General features: G+C 43.0%; 1 protein-coding gene across 1 annotated transcript; it reads right to left on the bottom strand.

Annotated features, from left to right (window-relative positions):
- Window positions 1-5,857: 5,857 nt before the first annotated feature.
- LOC134056969 (purpurin) lies at window positions 5,858-10,401 on the bottom strand. Its single transcript, XM_062513932.1, has 4 exons — window positions 10,285-10,401; window positions 8,675-8,811; window positions 7,109-7,221; window positions 5,858-6,084 (listed from the first exon to the last, which is right to left on the bottom strand). Exons 1-4 carry the CDS (start codon window positions 10,399-10,401, stop codon window positions 5,858-5,860), a joined length of 594 nt encoding a protein of 197 aa, XP_062369916.1.
- Between the last annotated feature and the right edge of the window lie 11,984 nt (window positions 10,402-22,385).

Here is a 22,385-nt window from a genome sequence, read left to right as displayed (position 1 = left end):
CCCTTCACAGACTGTGAGTAGCTGTACATGGCCAGGAGAAAACTGAAACACTAGTTAAGAGTCTTTTGTATTCTCATATGACAGGAGAGCACACTCTTGAATGTAGCAGGGCTGCTACTTGTGACACTTAGGAAATGAACAAAGAACAGTTAGAGCTCCTGTGCTTTGCAAAGTGTGTGCACAAGCGTGTGATAGCCCTAGATCACACGCTACAGATCACCACTGGCTGTGCTTGCAGCTGCCAAACACTTTATGTAAACAGCAAAATTCCCTGAAATTGCAGGGGTGCTGCTTTACTTTTCCCTTTTCACAACTGGCACAGTTTGAGCTGTGCCTTTAACAGGTTTGTAGAGAGAAGGATAATGCCAGTGAAAACAGCTTGAGTGTTTTCCATAAGAGGAGTGACTGTCACACAAACAAATCCCCTACTGCTCTCTTTGCTGACATCAGCCACCTCACCAACATAACAACAAAAACTGCGTATTTGATGAAACATTCAGGTCTCTGAAAAAAGAAGTGCCCAAGTTTGCACAGTAGGAGAGAGCTGAACTACCTCAAATACCCTCAACTTTTACAGCACAGAAAAGAAACATACAAAAAGTCAGTGCATGAGAGATGTGGCCTTGTATCTCCTTATTTGCCGGTTCTTGTTCATGTGCTTGTACTGAGAATTAGCCTTAAAAGATTTATTCTGTCACAGAACTCAGATTAAATATTTCTTGCCTCATTTATGTTTTAATAAGGGGCACTTTTCAAATCCTAGTCCTCCAGTTCCTTGTGCATACATGCAAGACAGAAAAGGGCCATGGGTCCTACTGAATTGGAAATCCTCTCATTTTAAGAAAAGTTACTGAGACATTCTACTTGGATGGAGATAGTAAAAATACATCTTAAACTTGTGATAATTGCCCCTGAATGAAGAACCAGGGTACACAGTTAAGTAAAATCCAGCAGTTAACACATGTCGTTTTGCTAGTATGAGGTGGAACCACAAATACAACAATTTAGAGAAATACTTAGTATAGGGTCTTGAGAGATCTTAGTGTGTCTGAAGCAGGGGAAAATGTAGGAGCTTGAGTGGACAGTTTAGTGTGCTAGGATGAGTAGCCCTTTTGCTTTAAAATTTTCCCACCCTGGCAGTCAAAATATAGCAGTCTTTATCAAACCAAGGACTATGTACTAGTTACAGGTGTATTAAAAAAAAGAAAAAAAAGAAAAAAAAAGAAACATAGCTGTAGTGAATAGTATTGATTTTGTTAATGCAGGGATGAAAATTTATAGATGTGCAAACCATGAAAAATAGAAGATTTCTTCTGAAAATCTTCTTTGCTGCTATGATACAAACTCATTCCTTTAAGAAATGAGTGTGTATTAACAATTACAGAGAGAAGAGAAGTTGGTATTTCCAGGTATGAGTTTATTTCTGACAAACTATAAAAGTTTTGAAATAGCGTTTCCTTTTTTATCTACAGAAAAACGCATTTAGTACTTGAAACTTGAGATTTCTGTAACCATCTGTTGCTGACTCTGATAGTGTTTCCTAAATAGCATGTTTAACTAATCTCCTTTGTTACATGTAGTGATCAGTCCCCCCATTACAGTCTGAGTTTTCAGAAGTGCCAAGTATCCATAGCACCAGGTGTGAATAGCAGGTGCTTAGTAGTTCTGTAGTATCATAACCAAAGCAAGGCTGCAGAGCACTCATGTATGTCTTTTGCTGTTCATTAATCCAAATAAGAATATGTAACTGCAACTGCAACGGGATTATTTGCCTGTGCTTCAAACAAAAGCTTGTGAGGCTATATAACCATTTTGCAACTGAAAGAACCTTTCAGCTGAGTTTTTTACATTGTCTGATTGTGTATATGCTACATTTGTTGCCATCTTTTGTGAGAGCAAATAAAAATGGTTTTTAATCTTTCACATGAACCCTGTAAAAACAGGATTTGATCATTGTGTTGTAGAAACTGCTTACAACTCTTATGTCAACAACTTAATCTTGGAAAGTAAGGACTGTTTGCAAGAACTGCCATGTTTTAACTCCATCCAGCAACCAAGTACCACACAGCTGCTCACAGTGAATGCCAGCACAAGGGGTAAAAGGTAGCTCGACTCGTGGAAGTTCCAACATTGTATAAAACTAAAGCATGAAGGGAATTTACCATAAAAAGTGTTGAGGCTGAAGTAGAAACCTTAATGCATAGATTGCCTCAGTTACCACAATCCATGGAAAACTGGTCAAACTCAAGATGGTATTATTGTGTCTGATCTCAGAACTTTCAGTGTCCTTGCTGGAGGAGGTTCACTGGTGTGTGAAGGACAATATCCTTGCAGGGTCCCTCCTGCTGTTGCACAGTCATAGTCTTTCTGCCAGCACTAGAGGACCTTCTGAGGACAAAACAACAGTCCTTTTAATGCATAAACATTTTTTTTGTTTTGTCTTGTTAGTGGAAAGTTTGCACAGAACAGAGATTATGACTTGGGACCTCTACACATACTAAAACTCAGGAATAATAGACTGATTTTCATCAGCTAGCTCAAACACCAGACAGAAGATGTCTTCCTCTAGATATATGTGAGATGTTTCATGTTGAACTTAACAGAGTTTCAAGGAAAGTGTAAATCTCATCAGAATACACTCGTGGCCACCTGCCCTATCCTTCCTTGTCTTTCACATTTCCTGCAGTCATTGGAGACAAATGGATATGCTGTAACTCCCATCTGTTCATTAACTTCCCACATAATAGAGTGAGAACTTGCTAGCAGTCCTGATGGAAACATGCACCCCAAGTACAATTCCTGAGGCACATGAACTCTGTGGTGTGTTCAACCACAATCGCCACTATATTTCTATGATCCTACAGGCTTTGCCTCAAGTGGCTGAGGAGGAATTTCATTGCCTATCTCGTCTGGACAGACTACACCAAGAACAATAAGGATGCACTGGGTCCTGCATATTGATTATCTCTTCTTGCTACAGCTCTCCCCTGCTCTGGTAATACAATTAGTATAACCACAGACATGAAAAATCCCACTTCTGTAAGACTGGTAGTATTGGTTTAACAGTTTTGGCCAAAGGCCACACTCTTTCAGCTAAGGAGTAGCTAAAGCTAGCGAAGTAACTGATTAGTGTCATCTAATCAGTTGTTACACAAGTCCTAAGGTCACAGATTTCACCTCAATACTTTGTGCTGGGAGAAGGGTGGCAGTGGAGAACATTCAATCAATGCACTGACCTTGCATTTAAGTCCAGCAGAAAAGGCTGATGTTTTTTCAACACTCAGTAGTTCTCTGTCTTTGTGGGGTTTTGTTGTGTGCCAGTGCTCCATTTCTGTCCTTAGCTTTAGGTGGTAGCTCACAATCTTGTTCCCTGTCAGGGTAGCTTTCCCTAGACCTGAAGAGCAAGGTTGTTCAAGCAGGTTGAGGGCCTTACTAGTATTGCCAGGAAATCCTGACAAAAGCAAGTTTGAGAGACTTCACTGCATCCCTGGGATAATGTATCTGGTTCTGGAGAGTGTCTCTGGTCTTTGGTTCCTATAAGTCTTCCTGGTTACTGTAGGTACGATTGTGCAAGCATCTTGCAGAAGCTGTTTAACAGAGCAGTTCTTTGAAGGTATTCAGTCAACATCAGCGTTGTTCCACACACCTTTTGGAAGGCCCTGGAGTAGGGGCTGTTCAGCTTGGTCTTACCTCTGTATTTGGTAATTACAGCTTGTAAAAATTTGTGTAGTTGACAAACTGCAGGGTTCAGCAGGATGCTGGGGTGTTTTGGACTGATATTTTTATTTCTAGGAAACACAAAGTGAATGCGATTTTACTAAAAGCAGTGGGAAATACATGTCAGTGCTGACTCAGGTTACCCTTTTTCTACATGGAGATTTCTTGATACTCCTCTTTTGGTTTTCTCTGTCTATGAAATTCTTTCCCATAAACCCAGTCTGTTCAATATCTTTCAGTTCTATAACTTTCAGATACTGAAGTCTAGATTATGAAGGCAGAGGGGAGCAAATTACTGGTAATGCCATTAGAAATGCAAGTACCCACTCATTTAAAGTAATGTCTAGTGTTACTGAAAGTAGAAACTGTTTAATTGCATTTGTGGTTCTCCCCTTGGGAACTTTGCTACACGTAGCTCTGCCTCAGATATGCTCTTGAGTCCTGTTTTTGGCTGGAGCCATCTCACTGAGGTGCCTTGCTACCCTCACTTGCTGACTGGACTTTGGTGAATCCCAGACTTACCCTATCACCACGCTTTTGTCTAACAATCAGCGGTCAGGGGATGTGCCCCTCCACGATCCTTGCCCTGCCCCCCAGTTCAGTGCTGAGGAGTGACACTGCCCCTCCTGCGCTGGGAGCACCCTTGGCTGCTGTCTCACCACTCCTCAGTGAGCATCCTCAGTCCTGCTCCCCAACGACAGGACATCAGGCAATAAAAACCAGTTCCAAAGGTGCCTTTTCTTCAAAAACATTTATTGACAAATGCCACATTAGGTATTCCCTTGAAAATTCAAATATCACTATTATATTGCACACTGTTTAAAGATCCCCCAATATTTTCATGTGTTTTTCAGGAAAAACACACTATTCCATACTATGATTTTTTTAGAATATTATTAGTTGAGTGGCAACTTCAAGACCAAGAGGTCTGGTTTCTGTGCTTAAGAATAGGATCAGAAGCGTAGTTTTAGCAGGCCCCTGGAAAGAAAGGAGAGTAAACTTTAGTCTGTGTAAGTAAATTTGCCAAGTGCTTTAACAGTGTTTAAGTCTTCTGTGAAGCTATAACTACAGCCTTCCTAGGATACTTCTGAATCACAGTACAAGACTAGGATGCAGGGTGCAAAAGTTGCTGTTTGCATTTCTCGGTGTCTGTTGGCACAGACAGAGGTAGCCCTTCCAGCTAGGCATGGGCTTTTGGCTTTCCTGAGCGCCCAGTCATGACCCTGCAAACCAGATGCCTTCCCTCTGCTACAGGGACCAGTGCACGGGGGTGAGTATGGGTGTGGTATGGGCAGGGAAGCCCATGGCCTTGGGTGATGCCAGTACCTTCTCTGTAGTGGAGGACTGGCTGACTCAACAACACGCTGTTCAGGAGGTTTTAGCTGCCATTCCTTGTCCCACAGTGCAGATCAGGTGTATTATGTGGCTTAGTAAAGGGTCAACTTCCAGGCAATGCGGTGAGGTTGTGAAGGGTGTGGGTGTTCAACTGCCAGCAAAGAAGAATTTGTGCCTCCTGCATAGCCCTAAAAATGTTTCTGCCTATTTCATGGATGGCATTTGAACGAGAAGGTCAATTCCTGTACCTCCAGAAAAATGCTCTCAAAGTGGGGCTTTAGAGATGGCCTGTTTGCATGTATGTGGTGTAACTGCTGACTCCAGCAGCCACAATCAGAAATGCTGCTCAGAGCCCCTCATCCCTGCTACTCGGACCACACAGGATACAAGTCATGATGGAACTAAAGAGTGCGAGAGTGGTCATTCGTGGAGGCACCTTCTCATCTTTTCCTGGAGGACATTGCACGGAGCCAAGGTAAGGTGCTCTTGTGCAAGTGGCAAGACAAGCATTTCCAAGTGCTTGTTGCATCCATCCCTGTCCTCTCTACTACAGTAACAAGGCTGATCTCCTTCTGGTAGTGCACCAGTTTCAACACACAGGATTCCTGTAAGTAGTAATCTTAAGGTTGCAGAACCAGCCTGTAGCAGGCTCTTGTCCTTTCATGGATTTCTCTTTGTAGCTCATTTCCTATTCGATCTAACATGAGTGAAAGGTTGCTAAAAAAGAAGAACTGAATTTTCTGTGGTTCTGTCACATTAACAGCAAATGCATATTGCCTACTGTGCAGCTCAGTGAGTTTACTTATTAGCCCCAGGTACCTGACTGAAGCACAGGCTGGAACTGGCCAGACATGCAGATCTCTTCCTGCTTCTGGCGCACGATGCGCTGGATGGCTGGGGGGAGGCCACGGGGGTTGCGCGAGAAGATCAGGGAGTAGCCATCATCACAGGAGCCATCCTCCTTCAGGCTGCGGCAAGCGTAGGTGATGGCATAGTTATCGTAGTCAGTGTCAATCACCCAGTAGTTGTCCCCTGAAATATTAGAACATGCAGCTTTATCACAGTGGGCACAACAGAGCAGAGGTGGATCCTTCAGCAGGGAGATGGCAAACTTCACATGGCAGGTATAGCTTTCCAAAGGATCTCTAATCATGTCACACCTCCTGCTTATCTCCACCCCATGAGGGGAAGAGCTGGGACAAAAACAGGGCATCTTGAGAGCATGATTTCCCCCACAATGCTTGGTGCATTTTCACCTTTTCTTAGACTAGAAGTATTAGGAGGACTAGGATTTTCAATGACAAAGTATCTCTTTATGTTGCTTGTTCAAGCGTGTTGAAAAGAAAGACATAAAATACAGATTACATTTCCTATACAGGAAGCCTCAGTACAACTTTCCTTCTGTTTTCTAGCCTTGGTCACCTAAGTTCTTTTTGATGTGGCTTACCTACCAGTGCTAAGGGAATGTACCTCTTTTTTACACATTATAAGTCCTCTCTAACTTCCACAGCTGGAGTACTGCACCTTTGGGAGGCTGAGGTTCAGCATGAGCAGTTTCTGAAAGGTGGACTTAACAGCTCCATTCCTTTGAGTCCAGCTGTGTCTGTCTGAGGAGAAATGTGTCTTGTTGCTGGGGTGCAGCTGTGGGTCCACACGTCTCCTCTGTTTAGCTATGAGGAGTACAAGGATGATTGACCTCAGCACTTTTCTCATGCCCACAGTGGGCCCCAGGAAGTATGGCTTCACAAGGTTCAACACCACACTTCGCTGTGCAAACACATTGTGTGTGGCCCAGTGCCTCTAAGCCTCCTTGTTAGCATATGTAGTGTATTAGGGGAATCTCTGGAGAGTCTCTGGATGCTTCCCTTTCTGTGGAAATAAAATGCTAAAATGCACTGCTTGGAGATAGCATGCCCCCCACTCCCCACCCCAAAAAAGGATGTTTTGTCTTGGAGCAATCTGAGCTGAACTGTTTTTCCTGCTTATATGTGGAAACACACATCTGAACAACAGTAAGCTATTGACTAGCATCAGGGGGCTGGAGAATTTAACTCACCACCACTGGAGAGGTAGCTGGCCAGTCCCTGGTAGGTCATGTACATTTTTGCTGGAGTGGTTGGATCAGGTACAGTGTACTGAGCAGCCATGTCAGCACAGATCACCCAGAAACTGCAACAAAATCCATAAGATTCAAGGTAAAACCTGGCATCATGAGAGCTTCAAATGGGCGTCCTTCACTCAGGACTTGGGCACAACTGCCTGAGGCATGGGCATGACCTTTCTAAATGCAAAGTCGCTGTCATTAAGTAATGCAAGTCTGTGACACCCCCCTCCAAACACTGCCAGTGATTGCTGGTGCCATCTGGTTCCCAACTCTGCTGTATGGCTGTGCTGGGCTGGGGCCAGTGCCCTGGCCCTCTTTCAGTTCAGTAGGCTTTTTTGCCACTCATTTCTGTACAAGCAGGCAGCCACCAAGCACAATAATCAATGTTGTTTCTTGGCTCCCTGCTAGCAATCTGCAGGGTGAGCTGACCTGCATTTGGGCTCTTTTGGGGTCAGTGGCTGTGCCCCACGAAGAGGCAGGGACTTGGCTCTCCCGTCTATCCCTTCCCAGCAATACGGACACAGGAATGGCTGTTCAAGCACAGTAATAGTTACAGCCCTTCTCCCAAGCTGGTGAAGGCTGTCACACAGCCTTTGAGAACTCTGTGGGTGCCCATTTGTTCCAATGTCTTTCTCTGTCTGGTATCTGTTTGCTTTGAATGTTGTCCACATTACACCTTTGTTTGTCAAGCATTACCTGGATGTGTGAAATGGTGAGAGGGTCTTAATTCTCTTCCTTGCTCTGGCTTCTCTTCCCCTTATTCTGCCTTTGTAGAAATAAAATTTGCAGCAGCCTTGAGACTCCACTTGTTTTCTGAAGAGTCCTTTCAGGCATCTCGCCCCTTACCTAGTATGGCATGCTTGTAAAACCTCATTTGCCCATTCCCAAAATATCTTGCAGTGCTGCACTGTTAAGATGTACAAGGTTCATAGCTGCCTGCTAGTGTTGGCATATTGGAAGCCACAGATTTTCTCTTCTGCACTCAGAAAGCTATTTAATCTCTTTACGTGCTGTAATTCCTTGTAGTAATCATGACCAATGGGCAAAACTCTAAGCTTCCTGCCATCTGTCCATTCAGGCATTGGAATTACATCTAAGAGTTAACCATAGGTTTTCCTCAGAAATCTGTTCCAATACTGTGTTGTGATGTCTGTGAAAGTAATACTCCTCTCCTTCCCCTGAACCTGTCAGTGAAATAAGAGTTGTCCTGCCCTCACAGCTCCACAGCCTTCATTAGTTCCTTTACTTAGTTGCAATTAATTTATCTAACCATTCCATCGATCAAGATTTGAGTTCATAATTGACTTTATGCAGTAGTTTTGTGATGAACCCAAAACTGAGCCAGGCTGTGAAGAAGCCCAGGATTCAAAAGTGCCTAACCTCTAGGTTTTAATCTAATACTTTGGCTAAAACTTCCCTTATTGATGAAGAAAACCCAGCCAGGGTAAATCATCATCCATGTTCCACTCATCCAATGCCTCAGGACAGCAGCTAGAGCTGAAAGTCAAGAAAGCTCACCCAAAAAGCTTCACTCGGCCTTTGGAGGATGCCGTCATTGTGCCATCTTCCTCCACAGTGTATTCAGCAGAGATGTTGTCCTGAAGGAAAAGGCCTTCTGGATCCTTCTTGGCCAGGGCATACCATTTCCCTGCATACTGTCATGAAAGTGTATTAGTATCTGAGCTAGCCACCATGGCAAGATTAGCACAAAACCAATTTTGTGATCAAAGTGCCTTTCTAACTCTCCTCTGCCTGATAAATGCCAGTCTAAGTTTGGGTGGGAATGTAGCACACAGATACTGCCTGGTGAACCCTTGCCTCTGTGCCAGAAGGAGTGGGTCTAACAGTTCTGCACTTCTGTGTGTGCATGTAGTCTTTGTCAGGTGAGACATTACTGTCACAGTGACCCCACACCAAAAGAATCTCCCATCCTAAGACATCTTCTGAGAGTCAGACTGGTTCTTCCCTGTTCCCGTTCAAGCCCCTTATCTTGCATGCAATACCATACCAAATTCAACAATATCAAATTGCAGGTACAAAGACTGTAGCAAGCTGGCTGGAAACAATCTTTGTGGCTGCCTCAGGCCGCAGTTGATCTCTGATGGGGAACAGGGTCTGCCCAGCAAAGCAGAAAGTGATGACTACATACTCAAAACAAGGAGAGGGTGTGTTGGGGAGAGTAACAACAGAAAGAAGTGGAATGACATTAAGGGAAAGAATATGTCCATGTGAAAAAATGGACCCCTGAAAGTGTACAAGAAGTATCTAGTAAAATGAAGACAAGATCTTAATAGGTGACTTAACAGATAGGAAGACCCTTAAAAGTTAACATTATCAATTATGCTAAGACTAAAATCATCAGAAATTCTGAGAAGAGCAGTAGCCAGCTATGTTAAATTTGATTCTCTGGTGAAGCTAATGACATCTGTTAGGCAAGTTATCTGCTTAAGCCTGCAAGGCCTTAATTCCAAAATACAGGAGCCCAAGTGAAGACTTTGACTTTTTAAAACTGGGATATTCTCGAAGCTCTCCCCGGACACAATTTGTTTCCAGCAAAGACAGTCTTGTATAGAGAAAGTGCTTGCCACATCCCAGCTGCCCTGAAATTGTGGTGTTTGCTGACCATTAGTTAAAATAGATATTGACACACATCTGGACCTTTCCAACAGCTGGATAGCCCTCATTTTCTCCTCAGAAGCACAAATGATGTGTTTGAACAGGAGTCAGCATTGAGCATACCAGACTAGATAAGATTTCTGTTTACTATGACTCCCAACAATGACTAGTGGTGGATGCAAGCACCATAGGGCTTGTGCTTGAACTTCTTCTCTGATGTGGATCTTAATTGTTCCTCTCACAAAACTGCTCAAAGCTCAAAGTTGTGCCGAGCTAACAGAAGATGAGCTCCAGTTAACATCCCTGGCTTTCAAGGTCAATTTTATCATAGTGTTCAGAAGGTTAAACAGTACTGAGAAAAGGAAACTACAGGAGCAACATCGGCAAGACAGAATATGAAAGAAGTTAACTTTTTGGTGAAGAATCCCTTTAGATGAACAAAACTCAAAACCTGGAAAAACAGCTTATATGTAAAGCTTCTTCACATATACTATTGAAGTAACTGTAATTACCCTTTTTGGATCAAAATTGTCTTTCACAGAGAAAGACTCCACTGCACAGGTCTGAGCTAGGCTATATTCAACAGTGTAGAAGACCGAGGCCAGGAAAACATACTGTGCGTATTTCATTCTGCAAGACAAAAGCAAACATGGGGGTTTATTTCATGCAGTAGATGGAGGTAGCTAGTGCTACAGATGTAGTTCCATAATTTTAAAACTAGTTTCTTTCCATACAAAGTACACAACCAGCTATTCCACTGATACTGAGTCATTATGGTGCCTAAATTCAGCCAAAACTGAGCATCAATGGCAATTACTTTGGAAGAGTATTTTGCTTGACAGTAGTAGTAATGCAGTTCATTGCATTTTTGTATTATAAATCAAACCAGACTATGGTTAAGGTCAGTAAGAATTGGTAAAAATTTGAAATGTTTTGAATTTTGTTTTCACAGGAAGATAAATGTTCTGATGAGCTCTAGTAAAGCACTGTACATTGTAAAGATGTTGTTTCTAATTATTTCACAGTGACTGTCCACTTTACTTTCAAGCCAGCAAAGCTATGTTCTTTATCACCAGTTCTCCTCACCAAAACAGACCTTTCCTAAGATGCCTATTCTAATGGCATAATACACTTTGGTATTTACTGCCCTCTGACCATTCCAGCAACAAACATGACAAATACAACTAATTTTCCAGAGGCTTGATCTGTTACTGCAGCATAACCACTAGGTGCCCATGGCTGTTTTTCTCCTTGGGTATCCCAGCTCATCCCTATCCCAGTACAGTTGTTTCTCAGATTTTGGGAAGAGAGAATCTTCATTATATAGTCTTGAAAAGTATTTGTCACTGAATACCTGTGTACTGATGCCAAGATAAGCCAGTTCCCTAATGCTTATCAGCACCATCCAAGCTGAGCTATCAACCCAGAGCCCAAACACCCATGCAGCTACACTAGGCTGCTCCTAGCTGCTGCCCTGCTGCAAGAGATGCCAGTCTGATCCACCTCTGCTGGAGAGAGACCTACCTGCTGAGTAGAGATATTGGAGATCCTTGAGACTACTCTGCTTCAGTCTTTGGGCTGCAGGTAGCAGGAGAGTTTTGTGTCAATTGCCCTCCAGCTCCCTTTAAATAAGGAATCTGCAAAGTCACTAATTGGTTATTTTTGCTCTTGTGCCTGAATAAAACACTTAATCTTGGATAATCCATTATGTAAAAACCAACTGTAATCCTCATGCTGGTGGGTCTGACTGCTATACTAATACAAACACAGCTTTTACATAATGGAAAAAGCTGCCCAGAAAGCTAATAAATCTGGTGATTTGATTGTACCACTGCTTTGTCTCGTTGAAGTCTTTCTGCGTCTAACACATGTTAGGAGAATAAGCACAGAGCATTAATTAGAGAAACACTTGGACTATTACACGCATCTGCATAGACACGTGTTTTGACAACTTGCATGGAGCAAGTACATAATTAGCTGTTCTCATACCTGTATCATCAAATTAAGGTGACCCTTTCAAGAGTAGGAAGACATTATGCATTACCTACATGGGGAAGGCAACAAAAAAGTGCAAAAATGCAGTTTAGTCTTCATGTTCATATAAAAATCTTAGGATTTGATATGTTCATCAGTTGATCACATATCAAATATCAATCTTGGTATTTTATATTGGATCAATTCTCCTGTGCAATGAAATATTTTTATGTACATTCTTCCTAGCTAATTTTGTCAACATTTCCAGTTACATAAATAACTGTAGAGCTCTCTCCTTCCCAAAATGTTCCTTCTAGAAGCCTTTTGTGGGAATACAATACATCAGAAAAAAAGACAAGAAAGCAGAAATAGCTAGATGAGTACTTTTGGCAGCAAACCATTTCTGCCATTCCTAAGAACTCGAAGAATTTCCCTAACTGCAAAGGTTGCTCCTGAACACTTTGTCCCAGGCTCACCTGGGAGATCTAAGACTTCAGACATTCAAATCGGAGTTGGAGGTACTAGCAGTTATTCCTCACACTGGGTGCTAAGTGCTGGGGATGGCCTTGGACATAACCACGAGGGACAACTCTGTATTCCTATGGAGTCAGCCCAGGAAGTCCTGAAGCTTTTGGTTCTGATCCAACAGTTCCAGAATGAGGCTAAAGCATTCTGGATGCTTTGGGCTTTCTCCAGTGATCACATACCTCCTCTTGCCAGGACTTCCTGAGCAGAAGCACAAAGAAGAAGCTTTGCCCTGTAGCTGGTGTGAACTCTTGTTGCTTTCCAGACGGCTTGTTTGGGGCTGCCCATTGCCTGGAAAAAGCTGTCCTTGCTTGCTGCCAGAGGCAACTTCGATTTGGCCTCTGTGCAGTTTCCATTTACACTTCAGAGGGATGCAGTGGTACTTTGCATGTGGCATAGTGATTCAACCTATCCTGGTCATGCTGTCTTCGTCTTCAGAGGCAACCTGGGCAAGCACACACAGGAATGAGCTCATGGTAACTGGGACTGCTTGGCTACTTAGAGAGTCACATAAAAAGTAACTTCTTAAACAGCACTTCAGAGCTAGATGCCCAAAGAGCATTTTAAAGAGCCTGACACTGAATATAAAATGTGCTCTTTCATCCTGATATGGGAAATTGGCAGAGAGCAAACTGCAGTGTTTTCTGTAAATTAGAAGGCTTCCAAACACTTATCACTTCATCTGTTTCCAACAAAAGAGATTAGTTTATGTCCATGTGAGACATAAGTGACACCTGAAGCCATGCTTAGATGAACCACTTAATCCCCTGGGGATTAGACGCATGCTAATAATAGCTAATCACAGCACCAGATTTTGGTTGGTGAACATAACATCTGTCACTGCATTATTTGCTGTTTAGAGCAAGAAGAAAATGAGATCAAGTTTACCTTTATTTTTGCAGTATAATGGCCATTTGTGCTGGGCATAGGGAAAAAAAATGGGAGGAATCAAAGCATTGAAACATATTCCTAGGTTTGTTCAATTTGATGTAACATGAAGCAGATTTTATAAAAACAAAGATGCCCTTCCAGGTTTGGTTGTCAAAAAAGAGCCTGTTACATACTGCTCACCAAAACTGGCTGGTTTTTAGTAGAAGAGCTGGCCTGACCATGCACTGTACTGAACTCAGCACAAGGGTGACTGGTAGTTTTAATGACATGTAGGAAAACACGTGTGCAGATGAGATGGTTAATATTGTCTTCTTCTCCATCCTGTGAAACACAGCACCAGAACTTCGAGATATCCTGCCTCTAGCAGGTCCTCCTTTTGCCTTATTGTTGGAGTAAGCATTGGGTAAACTGCTCTGGGAATTACCGTGATTGCACTGCCATCTCAGATTTAGTAACTTGTGCTGCTAGCTCAGCAGCTAGTGGCACAGGATGTGAGCTCTAAATATGCTCCTGCATCAGGCATTAAGTTCCCAGCTGTCTAGCAGGCAATCAGGTTGTGGGTTTGTTTGCCAGGGCACTGGAGAGCAGCTACATGTCCGTGCAATTTGAGTCACCCCTGACAACTTCTGCAGTGGTTATTGCACCATGAGTCATGGGCACTTGATCCTCTAGCTTTTGATCTAATTTGTGCTGCTGGTGCCAGGCTGTTTTTTGGGAATGTCACATGACAGTGCCCGTGTTGCTGGAGAACACACATCCCAGTCCCAGGTTTGCCAAGAGCTAAGAGGACAGTGATAGTCTGCTCCACTCCTTCATCAGAGGAGACCACAGGAGAAATAAGGCACCACAGTGGGACACCACATTTAGGCTGTAGACATAGAGGTCTTCAGTTTCTGTGACTTCTACTCAGAAATACGGATCTTTTCCAAGGAAGTGAGTGGTGCAATACAGATGAAGAGGAAATTGTTTGAAGTTTTCTCTTTTGTGGTTCAAGGCTAAGATTCTTGGGTGTGTTATATAATTAGGTTATAAAGGCATCATAAATCATTGTCATAGGACTTTCCAGGCAATATTCAAATCTGTCAGTTTTAAATGACAGGAACTGAGAGACACCTTTCCCTTCCGAAAAATGGTAGTGTAATTCTTGCTCAATGTATTGACTGACAGTTGGCAGAACAGGGCCTCACATGCTCCTGTGCACACAACACATCTCAGAAAAAGGCACACTTGTCACCCTGTTTTCTAATGAAACAGGGGGCTGCTCAAAACGAGAGAAGTCCAGAAGCCTCAGCCTCTCTGTCATGATGGGCAGTCAGGCTGGAGGGAATGGTTTTCTTGGAGCCATTGGCAAGAGCTTGCCAGAAGAATTAAGTTCCAGCCTCTCTTCCAAACCCTTTCATATCTTGCTGCCTTGACAGAACAGGGTGAATGCAGAACTGGCTAAAATTTCTCCTTCAATGGGATTTTACAACACAGTGATCTGCTGGCCAAAGAGGCAAATTTAAGGTTTTGTGCCATCTGCTGGTTTCTGCACAACCGCATGGATGGTGGTTACAGCTTGATCAGTGAGCTGCTGGATTTCCTCTCCAGTCATGGCAGTTTCCCAAACGGCCTGTTGCTACTCTCTACCAAAAGACCATTCACAAAAAAACCTGAGGCAACCTCATGAAAAAGAGACTATTTGGGGCCATCAGATAAGAAGATGAACTTTTCATTTGTAATTTTTTACTACTTACTATAAGGCACACCATTGACATATCTTTATATATATATAATATTTATTATTACTCAACGGATCCATTTCCAGACATTGGCATGTTTTTTCATTTTAGTTGCAACATGTGTTTAAAGATACAATATTTGCTTTTTCATACCAAGCTGCCAGGTCCTGGAGGGTAAAGACCAGCCCTTTCAGCACAAGAAGACTGGAGAGTCTGCCATTTAATTGTGGACAAGAAGGGAGGCATCTGCAAACAAGAAAGGAGCTCAATTCTCGGGAGATAAGGTCTTTACACTTGAAAAGATTTCTGATACATCTCTATTCTCTGTCGGGGAAGGAGACTGTTTCCTTCAGGTAGCAGTAGCCTCTCCCACATTTTGAAACAAGGTAACAGACTGGTTAATTTAATTCCTGGTGTTATTCCCAGTATGCCTTCCAAAAAGCAAGAGGCACGGAAGTTATATGAATATCCCTGAAGTTATAAACCATGCATGTAGTATTATAAGTCTCTTTCTTTCCTGTTCATGCAACAGAAACAGCTTAACACAAAAAATGCAGGAATAAGTCCATAGGCTCTAACTGTTTGCAAAACATGATGTAACAGGAGACCATATATCCACATGTTTCAGACAGCAAATTCTGCCTCCAGATTATTGCACCAGATTACTCCAATGGGATATATACAGCTCCTTACGTAGCATGCATCTCAAGGTGCTTTGGAAAAGTGATATTGCTGGCACAGAGCTTGAGTAGTTATGGGTAAGCCAGGATGTCCATGCCAGCCCTGATGATGGATTTAAAAGCTAAAACCAGCAGCACAAATTACAAAAGCCAAGGAAATCTGTATGTGCATGCAGTCAAAAGCCATTAGCCAGGCACCTGGCCTTAGTAGGTGATAGAGGACACAGTTTCCATGTGCAACAGAAGGTGCAAAGAGGGAAGGTTTAGGTCAAAGCATCTTTCTGCACGCCAAAGGGAGGGCAGCTGTGAACACAAGGCTGATTAGTGAGTCACAGAGCTAAGAGAATAAACAAAGGATTTTACATGCAACTGGACTTCAGATTTCTATATCTGCTTCTTCTGCAGGAGAAATGGATGGACATATGGAGTGTGGTGAAAGAGAAGAGTTTTTGAAACTGTCGAATATGATAGAATTTTTTTTCATGGAGGATTTTTTTTTGTTCGTTTTCTGTTTTAAGCAGCTGATCTTTAAAGCTGCAAAACCTTAGATAGCCTAAGACTTCCATGGACGTGTTTTCACCATGGCACACTTCTCATCACTTACACAAAAATTATTTATTTTACGGACAAGCCCAAAAGTTCCGGTCAAATCTCAGAGTCCCAATGTTGCCACCTCTGTAAACTTACAACTGGAATACTCAACCTGAAGATCAAACTTATGTCTGCTTCAGACTGAGCAACACGCTGGAAACACTTAAAATTGCAGGGTTGCTTTAAAGAGAAAAGCCCATTAAAAATACCACCACAGCAGCCGCCTCGGCTGTAGGAACTGGACTCTATGCATCCTTCTGCCCACAAGAAGAGAAGGAAGAGGAGGCAGGCCACAGTGTGGCCCAACATCACCAAAACCTCTGCAGAGCTCACTGCAGTTCTGTGCCTGAAGGTCTAGCATGGGGAGCTATGGCCACTCCTGTTGGGACCAGTGAAACTCCTGCATGACCACTCCTGCTGCTGGTTTCTAGAACATGAGAACTTGCTTCCTCTTTGCTGCAGCCTTGTGTCTGCCTTGCAATGCTGCAAACCTCTTTATACTGTTCTGACAGGTGCACTGAGACTACACAGACACTTCCAGCTTCTTCCTGTGATTTTTTGGGCTTGAATTCTTCTTACCCATGGTGGCTCTGCTTGCTCCCAACCTTCAAGTTCCACAACTTTTTATGGGATCAATAGCCCTTTTTAATTTCTCATTACTTGCTCTTCCTTTACTCTTGAAATTAGAGTCATTTTCTATACTCTATTCCTTTTCTGCTAACCATCCTGCTGTCTTTCCCCCCCCTATTGTGGCCCTGTTTCCCACAAATCAGTTCCCTCATCTGTTCATCATGCTGTCCCCTTGTTCTGCAAACTTCTGCAAATCTATCCTTAGAGCATTTTCTCTTTTCTTCGTTGTTTCTCCCTGACACTGCATAAGCAAACTTACTTCTGGGTACATCTGAGCACATATTTTGTGTCATTAGTGTTCCTTCTAGGAGTTTTCATATGTCCTACATAACTGTGCTTTCCTTAATTCCATCCCCAGACCATTTTGGGACGAAACTTAGAAAGGAAGTATTTTGTGCACATGGCTTAGTTTGAGAAGAGTTGTAAGATCTTTTTAGTCCTTTGTCATCACAGAACATTTGATGAATGAAGTAATCTTCTTATTCAAAGTCCAGTGATTTGTGCTAATAGCTTTGGATACAATCTGTCAATTGAAACACAATAAACTCATGTAGACTTACGGGAAATACTGCTGCTGCTATGGTATTGTAATATTTTTTTAAACATATCCATCTCTCAATCAAATTAAGAATAAGTGAAACTGTGCATACTTACAACATATAGAAGGAGGAGGCCATCGAGAAGGCACATCCAGCCTGTGGTGACTTACAGGCTCAGGCACATTTCCAGTCTTCTGGCATGGCAGAGATGCATTTCCTCATAAATATCTCTCAAAATAGTAACAATCAGACTAGATAAACACCGAACTGACCTGTGTGCTTTCAAAAAGCCCCATCCCTACTGTGAGAACCATTCAGATAGAAATCTCTAACTAATTCCTGCAATTCACCAATGCAATACAAAAAGTTGTATGCTACTTTTAAGGTTATTCTCCAAAGGAGTTTATAAATTATGTTCCTTTGTCATGACAAGGTGGAGTCAATATTCTGGCCAAAATACAAGCATATGACTTGCAAAGTGCTTCCCCTTTGCAACTGGGCTGAGAGCCGCACACTTTCTCCTATACACACAAGTGCAAGGGATTTATACCTTATTGCAAACGTTTCATGATCTGGTCACAGCTCAGCTATCAACTGTCCTGCCAGCCAGGAAACACAGCTCCAGCATAACCAGGTACTACTCAGCTGCATTTTCTGCAGACCTAGAGTCTGCTGCTGTGCTCCTGTGTGTGGGTTACATTGCTGTATTTCTGTGCGATAGCCAACTTGCACTAAAACAAATACTTCTCCAGCTGTGCTCGTGCACATGCCCCAGGTGACACTTGTCCCCAGGGCTGCTACCCTGCACCTCTGTCGGGCTTCAGCCAGCTCCAGGGGCAGGACTCAGTGCTTGCCCAGGCTGGAGGAGCTTCTCCAGCCCCTGAGCCTGTGATGAAGGGTAGCCCTGACCTCTGCATCCCCAGCCTGGTGGCATCCTCAGACTGGCCCAGGTGCACTCTGTCCTGGTCCAGCCCCAACCAGCTTGACCATGTGGGTAGGCAGGGAAGTTGTGGCAGTATCCCACCCACTGGTGGCTGCACTAGCTGGGACCACAGGCCAGGAATAGGTCCCAGCAGAGTCTAGGGTGAGATCCTACATGGCAAGTTTGTGCTGTGGTGGCATCTAAAGGTCCCTGGAGAGCCAGAGGGGAAGGACGGGGAGGATGCTGAGCAAGAACTGTAAGGTTTTGCATGCTAGACCTCCATGTGACAAGTGAAAATCCATGTGCAGCTGAAGTAAGGGGCCAGACTCTGGGGGACGGAAGACCCTGGCCCAGGAGGGGCAAGGGACATGGCTCTGATCCTCGCTGGGCTCCCATGGCTGCAGGCAGGAAAGCTTATTCTTGTGTACAAGCAGGTGGCATGAGAATATTACGTGGTAAATCAGATAAGCTGCAATCTTGTTATGCCAACAGATGAGTGGGTCAGAAAGGTTTGAGTGGAGCTGTCAATACAGCACCTTCTAAGGATAATGTCTAATCAAATTAGATTAGACATTTGCAGCTCCCATCCCCACCGCTTCTTGGTTAGGGGAAACACAATGTTCCATGAAGGAGGAGCACAAATCATCTTAGCAGCTTGAACACCCTCAGCATATCCCATTCCTCTTTCTGCTTTCCAGGCAGTGTCTGCACCTACTGCTTTGGACACAGTCCCATAAATGACCCTAACATTACTGCTTTTCCTGGGAAGTATGTTTTGCCCCACATCAGCCAGATGATTTTAGTCCACAAATTTTCAGTAGTTTTCAGGCTAGGACTAGGGAGAGACTGTTGTGAGGGTTGTTGGGAGAGGAGTAATTTTAGTCCCAGAAACTCCATCTTGTTTTCCCAGCTACCAGCCAAGCCTTTGGAATAGTTTAAATATTTGAGGTTTCCATTTGGAGCACTGTTTCAATGACATCTACCAACATGCAACAAAGCAGGGGCATTACACTGATTCTGCAATTTAGGTTTAAAGCTATTGGAAACAAGTTTGTGCAGCCACACGTGTTCAGATGTTATTATGCTGTGTGACAGTCTAGTGCAAGTTTCCTAAAATAGCAGCCTTATCCTCCTCCAAAATCCGCTATTGTCTGCCTAAGGCCATTCAAAGAACATTATCCTATTGCAAGCTTAGACTGTATCCACCTCAGTTATCATTGTTATTCCAGCAATGGCTGCCATACTCCCACTTGCATATCCCTAAAAGCCTAGAGAACACACCTTTTTGCATCATGCTTTTAATTCTGAGTCCATCAGCCCACCAAAGGAGTTGCTTTGGCCCTGCTGGCTTCATTTGCAAAGCTATTTAGATTTCCACCTGCCATTCCTACATGGTTTCAATTGCACATCAATCACACAGCCCTGGCTTGCCTCCAGAAATACTGCCTCAGATTCTCCACTTGTGCAGCTATAAACATCAGTACATCAGGGCCTTCATTATTCTTCCTTGTTAAGAGGAAATTTCTGGCCAAATTTCAAACCCTGAGTGCAGAAGCAAGAACTGAGCTTGGATTTTTCATGTTTGGAGCCCAGAATATCACTGTTGGACATTGTTTTTCTTATGAATGTTTTGAAACAAAAGCATTTATCTTGAACTGAACATAACTTTTCATACCAAATGAAGTATGAATGTCTGGAAGGTTTGGTTTCCAAAAGAGTGGCAATTTTGATTCAATATAAATAGTTCACACTTTTTCCATTTTTCATCTCCCAAATCACAGCTGAAAAGCACATACAACAATTTTCATAACCATTAGTGCATGCACAAAACCTTTTTATTTTGTCAGGCAAACACCCCATGTTACCAGGCCCAAAGGTCCTTCTGTTTGGATGTAAGACATCCTTTCTAAATTCTCTAACTGCATAGCTCTGTCCTGTGATATCCACTTCATAAAATTCCTGGACATTTGATCATTCATATGATTCCTGGACTTCTAAATGGCGATGAGCTCCCAGGAGATTTTCTCTCCTTCCACAAATTTGACCTGGCACAAGGAGGATCCAATGGTTCGTAAAACTGCCAGGCAACAGTATGCTGGACTGTAAGAAGAGCTAAACTTCACTTTAGACTTCCTCAAAGACCTGGTGAGAGGAAACTTCGTTCCTTTGGGATACCAGAATCCAAAATGTGTTAGTCCCCTTGAAAGGCTTTTAATTGGTTTTACCCTTTTTCCTCCCTGTGGGATGAAAACAAGGCTTGTATTTTACCATGCACTGGAAGGGCTCAGACTGCTGCTGGAGTAGAGACATTGAAAGGCAGAAGGCAGCCTCCAGGTGCCCTTGTGTTAATCATAAATAAAATTACTCCCATCTGGGATGTTTACCCAGCTGCAAATGAAGCTTTTACTGGTGTGCAAGCAATGGTTTCCTCACATTTAACTGTCCTGATAGGCCATGGGCAGGAGGGCTGGACTGACAAAAAATATGTTTCACTCCAGCTCCATGAAGTTTGTTGTCTATATCAGTTCCAGCTGGCTGGTGTCATTACATGTGCATCTCTTCTGACTAAAAATGTTTACCAGGAAAAAGAATGACACCCTTGTTTCTAGAGGTATCTAAGATAAGGTGGGAGCAACCTCCTCCCTCTGTTTTGAAAGCCTTTTCTCTGCAGGTCTAAATTCGACTGTCCTCTAAAATTATGGAGAACAGACTGTTCCTCTTTTCTTAGCCATAGCCTTTTATACAATTGGGCAGTGTTTTGTTAGAAAAGAGATGCCTCAAAAAGAGACATGAGAAACCTCAATCTTTCCTCAAAGGTCACATTTTCCCACTGTACTCCAGGTGAGATATCTGTTTAGAATAACGTGGCATCATCTGTTATGCAAGAGAAGGTTCGTCCTAATGGATGTGCACCTCCTTCTGCCTGGAAGTCTTGACACATTGTGCAGCCTTTGTTAAGCTGAGGTAGTGGCTCATCCCCATGAATTCACCAGGTGACTGCTCTCCACATAAGTAGGACTTTCCACACCTCCTTGGTGAATTCTAGTCCTCTCATCCTGAGCACACCTGTCTGCAGTTTAGTTCTAAGATGGTGCTGGAACACATTTACAGACACCTGACCGTGGCTTACTCACCAGCTTAATATTTTTACACCAATCAGTGGAAATACTAAGATGTTCTACATCTGTTGTAGCCTCCACAGAGCATCCTACTTAAGAGATTCTGCAGTTCTTTCTTTTTCCTATTTTGCTGAAAGGATTATTACATCTACTTCTTCCCAGACTTTCAAAACCTCAGAAGAACCTCCACTAGTTGTCAGAAAAATTCATTAAGAGTTTAGAGGTTACTCTACACAAGGCTCTAAAAAGTTCATTTCTTCAGTACTTTTCTTGATATTCTTGCTCTTCCCTATATGATAAACTGAAAATGTTCATTGCTTTTCATGTTCCTAATTTAACCTCAAGTTTGATCTTGAGTTTTCTGACTTTTAATTTTTACTTTTTCATGGAATTTTTATACACATCTTCAATAATCTCACCACACTTTCTTCTTGTTTTCCTCTTGTTTAAGATTAACAGGAACATATAATTTACAAAATGGCCTGTTTTTTCCAGTTTGAAACTTTCATTTCGTTGTCTCACTCACCTGAACTGTCTTCCACCTTCATATATCACCTAGTTCTTGTTGTTGCCTTGTTGTTGCCTCCAGTCAAAATCAAAGAAGATTGCCTCTTGCTTTTTCTGCCACCCTTTGTACTCAGAAAACTGCTGCAATGTGAAACCTTGCTGAACAGCCTGCAGCCTGAAGCAATGCCATCCCTACTAAAATTCCCAGTTGCTACCAACCCCTGTGCTTGGGACAGGCCTGCTAGTTGCCCACACACACACACACACACACACAAAAGTTGCTTCTTGCACCCCATTCTGGAGCAGCCCCTCACCATGCCAGATCTGAGTAGGTTTTGTTCCTCTGCTGTACCATTATTGTGGAAGGCAGTGTGGCACACAACACCTCCTCCAAACCTTCTTGAGCAATAATTCTATTTTAACATCCTGGCTGAGAAATACCAAGGCAAGCCACCTTCCTCCCAGGCATCCACATTCACATTTGGGCTGGATTGAACCACTCCTGGCAGAAGTG

Source organism: Cinclus cinclus, chromosome Z (genome assembly GCF_963662255.1).
Source record: "Cinclus cinclus chromosome Z, bCinCin1.1, whole genome shotgun sequence".
In the NCBI taxonomy this organism is placed as follows: Eukaryota; Metazoa; Chordata; class Aves; order Passeriformes; family Cinclidae; genus Cinclus; species Cinclus cinclus.
Note: the sequence above shows the minus strand (reverse complement) of the source record. Positions and strands in the feature narration are given on the sequence as shown.

Coding starts and splice junctions, on each gene's coding strand:
- LOC134056969 (XM_062513932.1), bottom strand. CDS start 10,401: ATGAAATACGCACAGTATGTTTTCCTGGCCTCGGTCTTCTACACTGTT. Junction 7,222..8,674: donor GGCCGAGTGAAGCTTTTTGG/GTGAGCTTTCTT, acceptor ATTTTGTTGCAG/TTTCTGGGTGATCTGTGCTG. Junction 6,085..7,108: donor CAGCTACCTCTCCAGTGGTG/GTGAGTTAAATT, acceptor CTAATATTTCAG/GGGACAACTACTGGGTGATT.